The 18,730-nt window shown below is 35.5% G+C and overlaps 1 protein-coding gene across 1 annotated transcript; it reads right to left on the bottom strand.

Annotated features, from left to right (window-relative positions):
* Positions 1-3,778: 3,778 nt before the first annotated feature.
* LOC146165551 (contactin-2-like) lies at positions 3,779-13,641 on the bottom strand. The gene is made up of 11 exons (XM_083380958.1): positions 13,253-13,641; positions 12,353-12,505; positions 12,072-12,212; positions 11,688-11,783; positions 11,388-11,615; positions 11,218-11,314; positions 10,946-11,093; positions 5,303-5,399; positions 4,678-4,959; positions 4,056-4,123; positions 3,779-3,934 (listed from the first exon to the last, which is right to left on the bottom strand). The coding sequence occupies exons 1-11, from the start codon at positions 13,284-13,286 to the stop codon at positions 3,779-3,781; spliced, it is 1,500 nt and encodes a 499-aa protein (XP_083237084.1). The 5' UTR covers positions 13,287-13,641.
* Positions 13,642-18,730: the final 5,089 nt, after the last annotated feature.

The raw sequence follows: 18,730 nt of genomic DNA, 5'->3' as shown, positions 1-18,730 counted from the left end.
ATTACAGGAGGGAACTTTGGTCAACAATGGAACGAGCTCCGGTGGTGATGTTTGGTTTATCTCAGTTGTTGGGAGAATTTCATGAGAATCATGATGTTCATATTCAGATGAGAACTTTGTCTTATCTTCTAATGAGGTGGTTTCGTTTATTATTGACAATGGTGTATCTTCCTCGGGAGTTTGACATTTGTCTTCATCAAAATGTTCGTTTTCTGTGCTCAACCAATATAAGTGTTTTTTTTTAAATAAACTACTAATCATGTTTAAGGTAGCTTGAAAGAATAGTTCAGAAGGTAAAGTAAGTTTGCTAAGACTAAGTTATTCTTGCATATTTGTTTGTCCAACGTTTTGGCTGACTATTCAAAAAGCATTTATCAGCGGATAAAGTTTATGTAAAGTGAGTTTTATGAAACTAAGTTATTTATTAGAACTAATATTTAAACGTTTTTGGCCATTGATTGTTGCGAAACTGGAATCTCCATAGAAGTTTTTCCTAATGCACTTTTGGCTGTTTTCAGTTTTTCATTAACGTACGACAAGGCAGTGTTGTGAACAAGTCATTTTGAAATGACTCAATTCCAAGTCAAGTCGTTTTAAAAAATAACAAGTCAAGTCTAAGTCAAGTCATTATTTAAGCAAGTCAAGGTATTGACAAAAATAAAACATTAAAGTATTACAATTCTTAACCTCGTTCGATAATGAGCATTACCTTAACTAAAGGGATAAACTGTTTTACCTGCAAAAAATTGGAAAAAACAAACAATTTTATTAAAAAAATTAAATGAAAACACTTGATTTTATCGCAAGTCATTTGACACAATGCTTAAGTTCAAGTCAAGTCACTTGTCAGAAAGACTGGAGTCAAGTTAAGTCATTTAAAAACGGTGACTTAAAGTGCACTTAAATGACAAGTCATTGACTGAAGTCATTACAACACTGGGATAAGGTATCAGCGGCACGATCAGGTTTCCCTACCCGAACCTTCTTCAACTTCGTAGTTTTGTGAAGGTGCACAATCGTCTGTCGGTGGCCACGTTTTATAGTCCGGTGGTGGTGTTTGGCCTGCCTCATCGGATGCGGGTAATGTTGCGGCTTCGGTAGGTGAATAAATGATTGGCAGAAGTGTATCTTCCTCGCGTGTTTGACAGTCGTCTTCATCAAAAGGTTTCTCTTCTGTGCTCAACCAAAATAAATGGTATTTTTAAAAACAAACTACCTATCATGTTTAACCTTGGAATAGCTTAGAAGGGGAAAGTAGGTTTTATGAAATTAAGTTTAATTTTGGTTTATTAGAATGTGAATCAGCTAAATTCATAACTAAACTGTAAACGTCTAATGCATTGACCTGTTGAAAAAATGATATCAACCCGTATCACATAAATTCCACCAAGTTATTGTATACGAGCTCAACTGTATCGATGTATCCAGCTAATGTAATTAATTCAGCAAGGCGACTAAGTTGTGGTTGGTGGGTCATAAAACGGTTATTATCTGTACCTATGATGTACCTGTCAATTTTGTGTCCTGCGAGGTTTTACTACTGGAGGGATCTTTAGTCGACATGTGATTAAGTTCATGTTCTGATACTGGGAATCCATCTTCAGGGGGCGATCCTCGTTCTGTGAAAAAAGTTTTAAGTAAACACCAAATACATGACAACATCGATTAAACAAAACAGCAGGCTACACAAAAAGCCGAATATAACCTATTCTGAAGAATAGGGAGACACTTATCTGAATTTCGGGCTTATTTTCGATTGGATGAATTTATTTAAAACCCAAAATTCAATCATTAACAAAAAAAAAGTACACACAGCAATTGTAAGACAGGATTTAGATAATCTTGTATCAAGTAAAACATAGATGTTCACGGAGTACAGTTTAATCAAGTTGTCACACAGTATATTTTAGCCCGCTCAATATACAAAAACTAAAGGATCTAGAAAACATCGTGCAACCAAACAGCAAAAAATCCTCAAAAAAGGTGGCACACAGGTTTGTTAGGACTTTTGGTATTCATTGTCATGTACAGCATTAAATGACACTGATCTTACCTTTTCCACCTTTTAGTTTTCGTTTTCGGAATAATAGCAGTAGGCCACCAGCCCCGATGAAAAAAAGTGCTGGAACGATGACGGTGGGCAATATAAACCAAGGAATTATTTTTTCATCTGTTAATAAAACAAACACATTTTAATAGAGTACAGTTTTATATTTTTTCAATGCTCAATGCACGTTTTAAAACTTTTAATTACTATAAAGTATATGTGGATGACAAAAACTTTTCAAATTTAAAACTAAGCCACCTTAAAACAAAGCCACCTTTTCAGCTTGAAGTCAAAGGCCCTCATAAATATTTGTCAAAATCAGTGTGAGAAATTCCAATATTCCGCACAATATACAATTTTTATGTGCTCAATCCAACATAAAAAATGTAATTTTAACTATCAACTTAAGTATTTTCATGTGGTCCCGATGATGTGTAATCGGTTAATACTGATTTTCTCTTTGTATGTTATAAGATTTTTTTTTCAAGGCACAGGAGAGTTTAAAAAGCTTAAGAACCACTGGTTTACCATACCCAACATATTATTAGCTTTCCTAACACATTACCTTTTAATATACTGTTAAAACCCAAGTTTGAGGTTGCAATAAATTAGGTCGAATCTTGTGGGCCAAACGTGCATTAAAAAATATTTTTTCAACCATTTTTATTTTCCGCATTTTAATTCTACTCTGTTCGCTATTGTTACGTCACAAATTAAACCATTTCATTTAAGGGGTTTCATAAGGTATTTCACTTCATGGCGTTTAATATACCAGAAAAGTTTGGGCCGCAAGATTTGACCCTTATAGTATTTTCCCAAAATCTAAGTCGCTTTGAAAAGGGTTGAGAATCATTTGTCTATAATGGGAACAGGTAAGCTACGAGTGTTGGTGCTGGTGAAACCCATATTCTTTATAGTTCCAACCATATAGTAGTTTTTAATTTACTTTCTGTTTTAAATTTGTTTTAAATTGAATTTGAAAAAGGAGTTCTTTCTCGGTGGTTTTACATTATATAATTGCAACCCCAGAGGTAATCCTATACTTGCGAAAAAAGTTCTCCGGGAATTAAACGTATACGTCGGAGCTGGGGCAAGTAGTAAACAACAAAAGGTAAAAGTTACAAAATAAATTTACAAGCAAACGCCTTTGTAATTCATATTGTGTATAGGTTTGTTTTTGTATGGGTATTACATAGAACTTAAATTTTAGGTATTTTTCTTTTTTAATTTGAACGACAATCAGACGGTAGCCTGCAACTGAAAACACGCTTTTTAGTGACACCATTTACATGAGTTCTATCTACAAACCTTGTGCTGCTGCAATTGTGATTTCAAATAATTCGCTGAAGGAGCTTTGACCAAACTCATTGCCAACTGCAACTTTAAATTCGTACAAAGCATCCTTTTTGCTTTTCGAGATCTGTAAAATATGTTTGGTTGGAAAATTCGAGCGTAAAAAGTAAACATTAGTTTTAACAAAAATTGAAAGTTGTTTATCCAAAAGCCACAAAAAAACGGGAATAAAAATGGCGCCAAAAAAGAAAAACGTGAAACAATGCGTTGGTGTTTGTAAATAACTCAACAATTATCGTTGGATGTACCAGAGCTCTAAAACACTTATTCTTTTAAGGGCACTTTGGAATGTCGCATACAATTATATATTTATTTATATTTAGGAATTTTATTTAGGTTCAGTAAATTTTGGACACTATAATTATTTTTATATAATAATCAAGTTTTTACCGTAATTAAGGTTGATGTAGCAGACGAATGGGTTTCGTTCCACTCGGAACAAACGTTTCCGTCATCCGCCATTCCATTGTAGCAAAACCGATACTTGACAATATAAATCACTTTGGATGATCCATAGTATTTGGTCGGGTAGGTCTGAAATTGTCCAAAGAAATTATTTGATATAAAACAACGCACAAGATGAAAAAAACAATTGATTTGTTAGGTTAAGCATTGACATCTACTAAAATTTGTATAAAACCTTTAAAATACTTACATTCCAAGTCACCAATGTATTTCCATCTTTCAACGTTGTATTGACACCAGATGGCGCCAAAGAAGGAGCTACAACAAAAAAAAAACTTTTAATGATTGTACAAAACTTAGAATCCAGATCGTTATAAATGCGTAGGCAATTCATACCTATATATTATGTAACATAAATTAGCTGAACAAATTAATGTTAGTTTTAACATGTTGTGCTTTGTATTTGTTTCGATGAGGTGCACTAATTCGGGGGTGGATCCAGTATTTTTTGTTTCAGATGGTCACAAACATTATGACGTAACTATTGGGAATATACTATCACTTAAGTATGAAAAGTACGTAGAATCGTGATTGTATTCAGTTAAACTTTTTGCGAATTCGAAACAAAACTTTTATCCAAATACTCTCGAGAAATTTGTGATTAGCACCTTTCTTACTTATTTTGCTGTTCTTACGAGGCTCCTGCAAATGTGGTAACTAAAATGTTGGTAAGTATAAATGCAGAATAACTGAAAAAACCCTAACATCAATGGAAACAAAACAGGCAACGGAATAATTTGCCTTATTCCTGTTTAGGTTAGCCATATGAAGCAGCGGATATAAATATCATAAGTAAATTTTACTCTGAATACCTCTTCCCAATGTCTTTCGTGGTTTGCTTATTTCACTTGCATTGCTCATTCCATATTTATTGATGGAATATACTCGGTAAACGTATTCGTTGTATGGGAGCAAGTTTGAAGCAAAACAAGGTTGGTTGACGTCACAATCGAAAGTAAACCAATCATCCTCTTGTTTTAAACGTCCCTCCGCCCTATATTTAATGACGTCTGATGATTGGTCATCCCACGTCAGGTGTTGTGACGTAGTGCTTGATTTGATGACGTCAACATGGATCGGGGTTGTAGGGAGGTCTAAATTATAATTTATACGAGTTTAACGAGACCCAACTGTAGGTTTTTCTCGTGGTAACAAATCACAAAACAATCAAATTCTTGATTGTCTGCCTAATTAACCCAGTTTGAATATTAAAGCAATAAACCAAAAACACCTTGATGTTTAAAAACATGTAAGAAAAAATTGTTTTTAGTTAAAAATAACTTATTAAAATATTTTTTCGTCTATCGCATAAATAAGATTTTTTAAGTGCATTATCAACACTGTTAATTATTGAAAGAAGCCAATGCACATACACGTTAACGCCTTAAGAAAAATGACATATGGAGCGACATATATTTAAACAACGTGTGTGTTTACCAGCTATTGTTAGGTGTGTTGTAGCGCAGTTTTGATCAAATTTTGAGGAAGTACAACATTTGTAAGAACCCGCTTGACCATCTCCAACTTCTTTCAACTGTGAAATAAAGGAATACATTTTTGTGATCTTGATTGCGCATTGGCAAAACTAATATTAATTTTCTCCCCTTTGGTATTTTATTTAATTTGCTTAACTACTGCTCCTAGTGGCCATTTATGCCTTGAGCAAAAAACGAGTCTCATATACGGTAGTGGTCGGCGAAGTGTGGGCCGTGAGCTATTTTTAATAGTTAAGTTTTATCATGTAGTTGTGGGCCGCGTGAATGCTGTGCATATTTTGTATTGTATTTTAAGACTTGGTCTGGTTAAGAATTTTTTATATTGTCACAGCGTGATTTACGCCCGCGTGCCGAATGTGGCTCTGTGAGTCTGTAAAACTATATTTTCTACCAACTTTAACAATGTAAACGGAAAAGTTTTCGCACTTCGCGCGTATATTATTCGTTTTATGGTATGTTTTACAATATGGCTTGGCACTGATTTCGGGTTCAAGGCGCTGTTTAATATTTTACCTTGTTTTGGTGTCCACATTCTAACGTTTTGTGAAATTAAACTACCTGCAAAATGCATCTAGTTTTTGATTCAACATTGTAATTTTGCTATTGTATCGTGAAAAACATTGATAAAATTTTTACTACAAGATTAACCAAATGTAGGCTATGCTTTTTGCGTTCCGTGCGAACTTTTTACGTGATTGCTGGTGCCGCCATAAGCTGTGGAGATAATATAGTGCTTATCAGTTATGCATTAAATATACGTCTAAGGCAGCGGTTCCCAAACTGGGGTCCGCGGACAAACTGGGGTACGTACAGCAGTTTCAAAGGGCCCGCAAAGAGAATTAGTCTTTAAGTTTTTCAGCATAAGGCTATAGCGAATGTTTATAAACAATCATCTATGTTTTAACTATTATCTGTCATCATTGTTGTCTTTAGTTATGCTTTATTATTCGACCATATAGCGTGTTTTATGATGTCTCTTGTGACATCATAAAGCATCTATTATGCTGTACTACCTGTTATCAGCAAATCGTTCGCATTAGTTAGAAAGTTGTTACATTAGAAAGAATCGTGACTGCACTTGTGTTTTACAAGAAACATGGGTGAACCTGACCCTATAGGGCCGCGAAATATCAAAATAATTGCAACGGGTCCATAAGGCAATTTTTTAGAAAAGTTTGGGAACAGGTAAACGTTTCGGCAACTGGATTTTAGCTTTGTATTTAGTCAATGCCGCCAACTCAAAACAAATATCACGAATCCTCCCTGTTTTATAACGGTTTTGCATAGTGCGCATCAATTGTGGTTATTTACTACTAACTGATAAAGACTTCAGTAGCCAATCAGCATTGATTTATCATTATGACAAATGGATGCTTTACCCGCAGAGTATCATTCATATAATCTACCAGATCAGTTTCAATTCCTCAAAAAACATGAGTCCAACTCCATTTTGTCTCAAGTCGTTCATCATGTGTTTCGTTGCATTGTAAAATTTGATTTTGTCCTCGTAATACTTCAACTGTGTCTTTAACTGCTACAGCAACAGTGGGTTCTAAATAAAAGTGAAATCATAAATAATGTAATTTTAATCACGACAGACGAGTGCTAGAACATTTAAACTGAAAATGACTCCGTTATAAAATTTAAAATCTACTAAAAATTATATCACTACTGTTGACAAGAAATGTAATCGTCGCGTTTTATATAGAAAACGTTATTTTACCATAAACCACAAGTTGTGTAGATCTAGTCATTGATCCTTTATTGTTAGTTGCCGTACAACTATACGTCCCCTCATCGGATTTAGAAGTATTTTCAATCAGCAATGATCCCTCGGTTAGTGATCCTTTGTTTGATATTCTGTAAAAATAAAAAAATATATATTAAAAAAAACAAAAAAACATCTGCTAAATACCATAAGAGTAGGCCGAATATATTTAATTCTTAAATAAGTAAGTTTTTTTTGCCAAGCATAAGTATTAGCATAAATAAACAAAAAATGGAATACAAACAAAACTGCATCTTCACCAAGGCCGGTACCGCGATGCAAGCAGAAACAACCAATATTTGGTACAATTATAGAAAAATATTAGTAATCAAAATAGTGACTATACAAAAACTCCTACTTACTTAACGTTGTTTGTAATATTAACGCCATCTTTCATACAATAAATTTGAGGTCTTGGGTATCCTTCAACTGTACATTTCAAAATGGAAGTCCTAAAAAATTCCGAAACAACATCACTTTAAAAGGTTAAGCATAAATACGGCACCGGAGGTTAATTGTTTTGTCCAGATAAGTTACTGTAAGTTAATGTATTGGCCTATTTACCAACATTACTGCGCTCCGAAGAGTATATTTAGAGCTATTTGTTTTTTGTTGCTTTGCTTGCTTTTTAAAATAAAGCACCTGGGATAAAGCGAGTGGTTATGTCATTTTTTACTTGAAAATCATATATGAATACCCAAGCCTTAACTCACTTGGTTTTCAGGGATTCCACAACTCTTTTATCGAAGCCGGTCGCAAAACGAGGTGAAAGTTCTATGAATGAAAAGAAAAAACAATATATGACTTCATCACACATTTGACAATAATGGGTAAAAAATGCAAAGCTTATTTACCTTTAATTCTAAGCACAGCATTTGAAATCAAACTTCCAAGTGGATTTTCAGCCACACATTGATATATTGCCACGTCATCTTCACCAACTTCCGCAATCGTCATCACACTTCCGCCTTCCGTTCCCACGCCAATATTCACACGTGACGTCGTTTCAATAGGAGCACCATTTTTTAACATTGTGTATTTTAATGCAGATAAACTTGTAGCCTTACAATAAAGCGTTGCTGTTTCACCGTACTGGACAATTTGCGAGGAGATGTTCGTGACCCAAGTTGGTTTATCTAAAAACAAACATCTAGTGTAAACGGCACTTTTTAATTATAAATTGTAATTATCTACAAATAACCGGGTGGCATTTAAAGTCTAAACAAAATCAGGTAGTCGACAAGAAATGCTTGCAAACAAGATTTGACCTGCATAGCTTAGTTGGTAGATCAAATAAGTCCTAAATTATTGGGAATATGTCTAAATCAGGGGTCGGCAACCCCTGGCCATAGGCGTAGCCAGAATTTATAACTATTTTCAAAATTTATAAATATTTTTGCTCTTAATAATTTGTTTTGTAGCATTTATGAGCAGTACCAAAACATTTGATCACAGGCATGCCACACATTTAATTGTCATGCATTGGTACGTCACAAACGATGTAGTTAATATAACATTTACTATATATTAATGTACTTTTACTACTTTTAGACGGTTTTTCCTCTTTGACTGTTTTTTGAGTATTTCGTTAACACTAAGTCAGTTGCTGCTCGAAACGGTTTGCTAGCATTGTTATTTGTGTTCGTTACGGCAGTTAATACAAAGACAAAAGCTAAACAAAAAATTCCAACTTTTTGGCCCCCCCAAAAATTTTCGGGTGGCTACGCCACTGCCCCTGACACGCGTGCCACTTGTGGCACGCAAGCTGATTTTGCATGGCACGCCAATTGATTTAACGCGCACGTTATATCACCTTAAGAAAGTGCAACCACTACATTACTAATACTAGGGCTAACTAAATGGTTGCACACATTGGCAGTTCGTGTCACAAATAAGTGTCTTAACTGTGTTGTATTTAATGTTATTTTTTGTGGGCGTTATACTTGTTGTTTACTATTAACCGTTCCTATTACGTCACAATGCCCCAAATTTGGCGTAACGTTTACTACGTTAAAGCAGGGCATTCTACATCAGTGGTTCTCAACCGCCGGTCTGTGCAACTTTTCTGCCGGTCCGCCAAAATGTATATCTCAATTGTAAAAAGCAAGATGTTGGAGGCGGCTTGTCCATCAAATTTAGAACTTAGCAGCCAGTTCCGTAATTTGCAACATTGTGACGTAACATAGAGTTAATGGTCTATTTCGGACTTTATCGTACGTCACAATGGTCCAAGTGTTGTGCCCAACTATTTAAAAGTAGGCTACAACTTGTTCAAGTCTTAAACTTTAAGACAAGTTGTACGTGAAAAACTTCAAGGGAAACACGTATGATATCAAAAAGACAGCAGCAAATTTCTCATTACATTGAAGTTTTCGTTATTTGCTTTTAAGTTGCATACTTTTGTCATAATTCCATTTTGGGTTGATTTTAATTTTTAAAGGTCCACCGGTCCGCAAAAATTGTTTTAAAATTTTACCGGTCCGTAAGCTGAAAAGGTTGAGAACCACTGTTCTACATTAAAAATAAGCACGTGTGTTTCTGTACGACTGAGAAACCAACAAAAAGCGAAACTGATAGTTAACACTTCTATAGGTATCGGCCTAAAAGCATCGAAGTATATTTAAAAAAAGATACGTAAATTAGATGCCAGATCACAGCAGGGCTGCTGAGTCGACTCGGGACTCGAGTAAGACCAGGTAAAACTACCCGAGTCCGACGAGTGCGGCATGCGCAGTACTAAACTTCATAACTGATAAGGCAGCAAACTGTAAATTGTTAAGGAGGAATAGCATATGCTCGTGGCGTATTTTCCATGACCCTATGAGTGGATTGCGGAATATCCACCTTAATTTAGTGACGTAAATTGACGAAATACAGACTGTAGAGTCGAAGTCGGACTCGGGACGAGATGAACTCTTATATTCGGCCGAAGTTGGATTCGGGTTTGTTTTTAATCATGTCCGCAACCCTGATTGCTAGTGCAAAACCAAACATAGAAAAATGTTTGACACGCGAGTTGTTATATTTTTACATTATTCATAAACTGGCACACTGCGTACGAAAGGTTGCCGACCTGCATCGGAAGAAGGCCTAAATGGGCAAAATAACGCCCGAACCTGTAGGTGGAGGGTTATGGGATAATCGGGGGCTATCGGTTTGGCGTCGGCCGTTATGGTAACTACATTTGGACGCTCTAGTCTGACCTGCGCCGTTTGGTGGTAATGGGTGGTGTTAGAAAATCGGTTAGTGTTGAAATTATTGGGGAGTTAGTGGTGGGGTTTGGGGTGTTGTTTAGGCCAGATTCTGACCTTTTATGTCTTATTTTATGATTATTCCGATTTGACGGTACCATTGGGTATTAGTCCTATTTTGGCCTTATTCCGAAATTGTGTTTCATTCTGACGTTGGTGTTGTTCTTATCTCCGTCTTATGGTTGGACTCAAATTTTGATGAAAACAATATTGGCAGTCGTAGTAAATACCAAAGTAAACACCACGCATTGTGACGTAATAATTAGAAACTGTTTACTCCAATCAAAACGTTGACTCGCTTGCGAAAAATACATAAACTGTTTATACTTTAAAGTTGGCTCTACCCATAACTTGCATCAAAATGCATAATGAAATATCACACCCAACTGAATTGTGAGTTTCGAAGACAAATTCTAAAATCCCCCTTCGGGGTGAATTTAAATATTTAAATAAAATTGATTGCCTGAAAAACAAGTATATCATGTTGACCTGACCAGGTTTGTTACAAAATCATATGCTAACTGTTAAGTTCACCTGTTATCTCCAGTCTACCACTTAATTTCACACTCCCAAGCTTGTTTGTAGCCTCACACTCGTAAACTCCAGCCATATCTACTGTGACGTCATAAACCTCAAGTTGACCCGCGCTCGTGATCACGTGACTTGAAGGAAGTTGACCATTAACTTTTATCCAAACGATGTTTGGCGTTGGGCTGAAAACGTGAATATAAACACTATGACATTTCAAAATTATGACCTTATTTGGGCAGTATTTTTGACATTTTATGCTTTACAACATTATTTAATATTTTCATCACTCGTATAATCTATAATTACTTTCCACTTGCAAAACATTCCAATGTTGTATTTTCACCAACATGAACATAAGTGGTTGGTTTTGGTTTCAACATCATTACTGGCGCATGTTGTTGCACTGAATTAACAGAAAGGCTGTATAAGATACATATTTCTTCAATAAGAATTACAACACAACATATTATATTTACTTTCTCCAGTTACACTAAGATCGATTTCCGATGAATTGTGTTCCCTGTAAATATCAAAGTATGGCTCCTTTCCACTAATGTAGCAAGTATATACGTTCGAGTCAGCATTTGTTGGGTTGGAGAGATAAAGAGTTCCATCAGTTTGCGACACGTAGTACTCGGGTTTGCCCGGTGAACCAAGTTGGTTGTAGTTTTCTTCCTTCTCCCAAAAGTAAGCGACCGAGTTTTCTAAATCAAATACGATTTAATGGTTTAAAGGATATTTATTGTATGCTATAAAAATAATAGATTTGCTCTTACCTGGTGAAAAGTTAGCTCCATCGCAACTTAGTTTTACACCAACACCTTGCTTAGTCGTAACTAGTGAGCGAGTTTTGTCTTTGAAAGGTCTAAAGTCTAAACAGAGAAAATGGACACAAAAGAAAACAACATAAAGCTGGGCAAAGATGCATGATTGCTTGATTTTCAACTAGGCGACGCGTTAAACACATTTTTACCAGTAATCTAAAAATGTGCCTTTGTAAACTATCACTTATCGGCATATTTTCACCTATCCGTACGTATAATATAATAACAGCTGGTGAAAACGCTAGCTTTAAAAGAAGAAGCACAAAAAAAATTGTATATGACTTGTGAAACGGTACAATTGGTTTGATTTTGTTATATGCAAATTAAATCACTTACATTTTGTCTCAAGAAATGCCAGATTGCTGAGCGCAGTTCCTTCATTATTGGAGGCAAAACATTGATATTTTCCTTCGTCAGAAGCGCTGACTCTTGAAATTATCAAACTGCCATGTTTGTCCACCATAAACCTGCTATGTTCTATATACGGAAACAATTTATACAAAAATCTTCGGTTAAATTTAAATACACATGTGCAATATGAACGAGGATGCTTTAAAGGACCTTTTAACACAAACTAACAACTAAGATTGTAGACAGAAATTAGATCAACTTATTACCTCCAGCTGATATAACTTCTCCATCTTTCTTCCAGTGGTATTTAACATTGGTCAAGTTTGCCTTACAGCTCAATGTGACGTCATCGACCACAGCCACCTCCAAGTCAACAACAGTGACGTGCTTTGGCTCCAGAATGAAGATGTTGGCTGCAACTATAATAAATACATTAAATGTTTTTGTAGCTATGGCAATACAATATTGGGTAAGAAGCAAGTAGTTATGGAGTCAACTGTGTTCCGCCTCATATGCTCTAAGTCTAAATGACCTTCTCAACCGTATAACCTTGTCCACGTGACGACAAATTTAAACCGCAAGTTATGACGTCATTGTGTGCAACATTATTTAAGTCAAAGTCGATTAAAAATGCACACAAATCGTTTACAAAATGCAAAAAAACAACTATAGTCAGCTTTTTGAAATTGTCATTCAGTTGAAATTTTATCAAAAAAATATAGTTTAGATTTGTATTCCATGACATTTTAATTGTATTTTGTCTTCGTTGGAGCAATAAACGGTATTCACGAGCTTGCAGAATTAGCCACCCTGGCCTAGTTTATCGCATTATGGGTTGAACTTCGCTGTTGCTTTATTATTTATCTCCGATTTGGACTGATGTATTGAACAGTATTTGCAGTATTTTTTCGCCCGTGATTTGCAAATCAAACAATAATCGTCCTATTATATATAATCAAACAATAATCGTCCTATTATATCATACTACTTCGTAAAAGCTTTTAGCACAAATTTTAGTAAAATTGTTTTTGGTCAAATAATGGTATTATGTTGCGGATGTTTAATAAATTTTTATTGTTTCTATTTGTTTAAACTGACTAGTTATTCCTAAAAAAATAAAAAAGCAGGCAATTATTTATAACATTCCAGTAAATAGATGATAATACCTGATGCAAAACTGAGAAGAAAAACAAGAAACATTTCAGCTTGTATGATTAGTAAAAAACAGGTCGCTTTTTTTTCGTGGAAACCATACGCCACAACAATTAGAAGAAAAAATAAGAAATTAGGCCAATAAAACAAACAAATAAATAAGTGTTAATTTCATGTAAATAGGCGTTGACAGAAACATATTGTGGGCAATAGTGATAACTTAAAATTTAAACGTATTATACAAAAACGTTGAACTGTGATCAATGTTAATGAAGGAGCCTTTATGGAGGTAATTCTGTTCAGAGTTTCGCTGCGTTTTATCAGACTAAAAATCATTAAATATCCCCAAGGCCGCCTTTAAAGGGCATAAACTGACTCACAAAAAACTGACTCATAAAGGTACGGCCATTCAACCATATACATGAACTAACAAGTATTGACAAAAACTAAAAAGATTTAAACCATACCGTTGGTAAAATACTATTTCACAGAAGGGCTGCGTATTACCCTAAGCCTACAATTATTGACACTCTGGGAAAACCAAATATCGCAAATAAATATAATTAAGTAATTGAAGAACTGTCGAGCATCCACCATAATAAATATAGGGGTAGACCCTTTGCCAATAAACCTTTAAGCAAACTGGTACTTTGCATCAATGTCTGGAAGTGGCAAATAATGATGGCAATGCGCAAATTCGATTATTGGTGTGTTAAGTTCACCTAAAACTGAAAACAACTTGATTTGCAAGGAACGTGCAAATCAATTCAAGCTTTTGCTAACAAAAAATACTTTATTTGCAGGAAGTTCAAGAAAAGTAGACTTTAATTTTGTGGTGTGTTTTATTTTTACTGTTTGATATATGGCGCAACATTTATTGCCTTTAGCTGCTGCAATGTATAGCATTCGAGCGCCGCTAGCTGTCGCTGTTTTTATAACATAAACGTCCATTATCAAACTCATGTGCATCTTATTCACATATTAAAGATGCTGGCTTGTCCCCCCCAGTCAAACAGCAAATCAAGTGGGAACAGATCTTGCAAGTTTTACCAAACCGAATCCCTTGGGACAAACTTTACCAAATTAACTACGACTGTACCGTGGAAAGCAAACTTAGAAGTTTTCAGACAAAATTAAACCTTAGGGCCATCGTCACCAATGACGCCCTGTGCTCATTTGGAATTAAAGACTCAGATAAATGTGTTTTCTGCTGCGATGCATTAGAAACTGTAGCGCACGTGTTTCATTTTTGTACCAAAGTAGTAACTTTCTGGGAAGAAGTAACTGCCTGGATCTCGGCGAAACTTCTGATTGATTTACGCCCTGACCCTGTTCATATGTTGTTTGGTATTGTGGCGGATCAATCTGAAACCCTTTTGAATTGTTTGTTGTTGTGTGCGCGTTTCGTAATTTACCGCTGTAAGTACGCCGAATCCGTGCCGAATTTCAATATGTTCCTAAATATGGTTAAATCTGTTCAGAAATCAGAACATCTTATCGCCATTCGGAATTATAAAATTAACGACTTTCTTTGCAAGTGGCAAGGGCTATTTTAACGCTCACTTCATGTTACTCCGAATCCCCAACTGTATTTTAATGCCTTCCTGCTAATTCGTCGCTTTCTGACATGTGTTTTATCTCGCCTCTTTTTTTTCTTTCGCACTCGCTTTATTGTGTCGCTATAGAATAATAAAACTTGTCAAGTAAAAAAAAAAAAAAAAAAAAAAAAAACTAATGTGCATCCGCGTGCACCGAAGCGTGCAGATCGCCTTTTTCCTATTTTCGCCGCTGTAGTTGTATCACGCGTGTTTTTTCGCATCATTGTGAATAAAGCGTCGACCGCTTTAGCACAATCACTCACAGGGTAATTGTCCCCAACTAAAAGACATTTACACGGATGATTAGGGAACTAACATTGAAAATGACCCTTCCCCCAAAAGACGTCATTACCCTTCTCAACACCGTCCTTCACCACACAATATGGAAAGCCCGAATCAAAAAAAGTCATAAACCTAGACTCACAACCTACCCCACCCCAACACCTAATATCGCGTTTTAATATGTCAATTCGATGCCGGTGCCAAAGTGAACAGGTCAAACCCAACTCTCCCCGCATTGACCTGTTCGTTAAACTTACTTCCCTCCTTTGGTACCAACTGACCCCTCCTCTCCTACCAAACTAAATTGTCCTTGCCCCATGTGAAACCAAAACCATAGGTCTGCCCTAACCCCTTCGTAAAATCCTATGTTTGTTTCTGTTTATTTTTTATTTTTTTATTATCCCTTGATTGTCTTATCTATCTTGTATTCGTTTTTAAATATTTATTCAAATTAAGGAAAAGTTACCCTACTGTCATTGCTCGCCTTGTTTCAGCGAGACACCATTTTGTTTTTCGAACCGCCATTTTTTTTTTAGTTTTTACATTGACATTTTGGTTGATATGTACAATATATATTAATGCATTTATCTTGCCGTGCCTTCTTCGAGAGCTGCACCAGCCCGAAGAAAATTTAAAAAAATTAAATATGTATATCCTTAGCCGATGGGAGCTATGAAAAACATAGAGCAATTTGTCCAGTAACACACAGACCTGCTGATGCATACTCCTCTTGGTAGGGGGAGTGAAAATCAGGTCAACTGTAAATTTCCCAGTTTTTTTTAAATAATCCACCAAATCATATGAGCAAATAAAACGAAATTATACGGACCCATAATCCATTTATCTGTCCATGCCTTTTTCACCGCTTATATTTTTTCGACAACATTCCAAAATAAAAGACCAAAAAGGGGCAATGATGAGCCCAAACCAAAGGGGGGTTTGCAAATTGCCAACTTCACCAACCCTGAGGTACTGAGTCCTCACAAAAGTTAAAAAAAAACCATAGAAATGATGCAAAACTGTATAAATTAAAATTGTTAAAATAACAATGACACACCCTAACTCAAACGCTCACCCGAACCTTAACTTATAAATCCTGAAAAATCCTACCAACGTTGGAGGAAAATTTTGAACCCGTCATACAATCTCTAATGGGTGTATGCGTAACCCGAGAGATCCGGGAAAATAGCCACTTGCATTTTTTTAGTATGGGATTTTGTTTCTACACAAACGTCATCAAAATTTAATTCTTTTTTTAAACGGCAGTCGTAAGAGTATTAAGCTAGTACGGGTTTTTTCTGTGCTGCTTTGATGACATTTACTTTTTGTTGTAAACTCCACTCATCCATGGTTTGATTTGAAAAAAAAGTGAAAATCAGTATTGTATATGTTTAGTTTGTTATATGTCCAGTGGTGAAAGATTTTTATGTTACCCCATTCATATTTTCCTACTATTTTCTGGATTAACTTAGATTATTTTTTAAAATATCGCAAAGTTTAGTTTTGTATTTAAGCTTGTAAACGCCAGCTTATAGATTTGTTGATGTCAAATGTTGACATTTGCTAATATTTGAGGTTGGAAAGTGGTGAATCTTGGTGTGACAAAATATATAAAAGATCTTCGATATTAAACTCTAAAACCAGAGTTTGTTTCGTGCTTTTTTAAGGTAAAGCTTGTCATTTCTTTACCAAATTAATATGGCATACACAAAAAGGTTTAGCCGGTATAAGACGTAAGTGAGCTATGGTAAGTATTTGTAAAAAATAGTATTCGCGGGTCGCTGCTCTGCGTGTAATTCTTCCATAACTTCTTGACGTACCGCAATAAATCTTTAAAAAACGCTTAGCTTTTATTTACAAGTTAAGAAAGAATAGACTTTAATATTGTGTCGTGTTTCCATTTTACTGTTTGAAATGTGGCGCAACTTTTATTGCCTCTAGCTGCTACAATGTATAGCATCCGAGCGCCGCTAGCTGTCGCTGTTTTTCCTATTTCGCCGCTGTACTGTATTAACCCGCGACGAGTGAACGGTAGACCGTTGTGGATTAACGACCAGGTTCGATACCGTAAACAAACCTTTTTTATAAAGACTATGATTAATGCTGGCATTTTGGATTACGCGCATCTTATCAACAATACAGATCATTACATGTCTTACGATAACCTCGCCCAATATTACAGCTTTTCCACCAACAATAAGGATTATTTAGAACATCTAAAACTAATTTCGGCTATCCCTGGACAATAGGACTTGAATAAACCAAGTAACATATCCATGATTGACAACAAGTTGCAGACTTGTACCAAATTTCTCTTAAAACTTGATACAGTTAAAGAAATTTATTCACATATTAAAGATGCTGGCTTGTCCCCACCAGTCAAACAGCAAATCAAGTGGGAACAGATCTTGCAAGTTTTACCAAACCGAATCCCTTGGGACAAACTTTACCAAATTAACTACGACTTTACTGTGGAAAACAAACTTAGAAGTTTTCGGATAAAATTAAATCTTAGGGCCATCGTTACCAATGACTTGACTTAAGTATTTTGGAAACTGACTTTAGTTTAAATAAAGTGTTTCATTCAGCATTTCTCATTATAATATCTAGTTATTTAAGTTGAAATTGACTTGAAAATTCACTTGCTCTAAATACGACTTGACTTGTCATTTATTCAAAATGACTTGAATTGTCATTTTTTTTAAATGACTTGACTCGGACTTATTTTTTTTGTAAATGACTTTACTGTGACTTAAGTCATATCAAAATAACTGGTTTACAACACTGGCGTTTGTTAATCCAATCGAGGTTGTGAACAGTCTCCATTGTTGTCTCGCGCAAGTCGCTTGATTCACTCTTTTAATCACCTGTTCTTTAAACCTCGTGGTGTGGAGAAATCCCCATTACACCGATTTCAGATAAAATTCAACCTTAGCAAAAAACTCATCGCAATCCACTGCGCTGCTTCGCGACGGCGGCGGCCAAATTGCCCAGGATCGAGTAAGCAAGAACGTATTATAACTGCACATTTGTCACTTATCCTTGAAACCTGTTACGTCCCGCGACAATCAAGGGACGCTTTTATTCAGTCGCGACATTTTGGGCGTTGTTCGGGCCGGCAATCGCCCTGACTTATGGGCGTCGATGTTATCAGAGCGGCAATATCTCCGAGAAGATACACTGAGCCGTTGTTATCAATTGGAGCATAGCAATTAATTGTGTTCTGTGCTTTTTTTTTTTTTTTTTTATTTACATAACAAACTGGCACTTCAAACTAATTGAGTAATTTAAACTGAATGTGTCGATTCAACTTATTAAGGACGTCACACAAATTCTGACAGAAATTATTCACCCCTGACTTGTGCATTTTGTCGGGGTTTTGAAAAATCGGTAGTCTTAAGGGTATTAAGATAGAACGGGGTTTTCCTATCTTGTTTTGATAACATTTATTCTATTTATAAACTCCATTTGATTTGTGTTTAAAAAAAATAGTAGTGTAGAGCAGTTTAGTACGTTTGGACAATCTTATATGTCCAGTTGTTAAATTGGCGTTTGTTTACCGATTTTAATAAAACACACAAAATGTTTGCCGTTAGATGGCGTAAGTGAGCT

The sequence above is a fragment of the Ascidiella aspersa genome, chromosome 2 (genome assembly GCF_963924565.1).
Source record: "Ascidiella aspersa chromosome 2, kaAscAspe10.2, whole genome shotgun sequence".
Lineage (NCBI taxonomy): Eukaryota > Metazoa > Chordata > Ascidiacea > Phlebobranchia > Ascidiidae > Ascidiella > Ascidiella aspersa.
The sequence above is the reverse complement of the archived record's forward strand: the minus strand, read 5'-3'. Positions and strand labels throughout refer to the sequence as shown.

What these genes read in the sequence shown, in the direction of transcription:
- LOC146165551 (XM_083380958.1), bottom strand. Translation starts at nt 13,286, where the DNA reads ATGTTTCTTGTTTTTCTTCTCAGTTTTGCATCAG. An exon ending in TCTTAGTGTAACTGGAGAAA is followed by an intron (nt 11,315 to 11,387) that starts GTAAATATAATA and finishes CTGTTAATTCAG; the next exon opens with TGCAACAACATGCGCCAGTA. An exon ending in CTACAAACAAGCTTGGGAGT is followed by an intron (nt 5,400 to 10,945) that starts GTGAAATTAAGT and finishes TTTATTTCACAG; the next exon opens with TTGAAAGAAGTTGGAGATGG.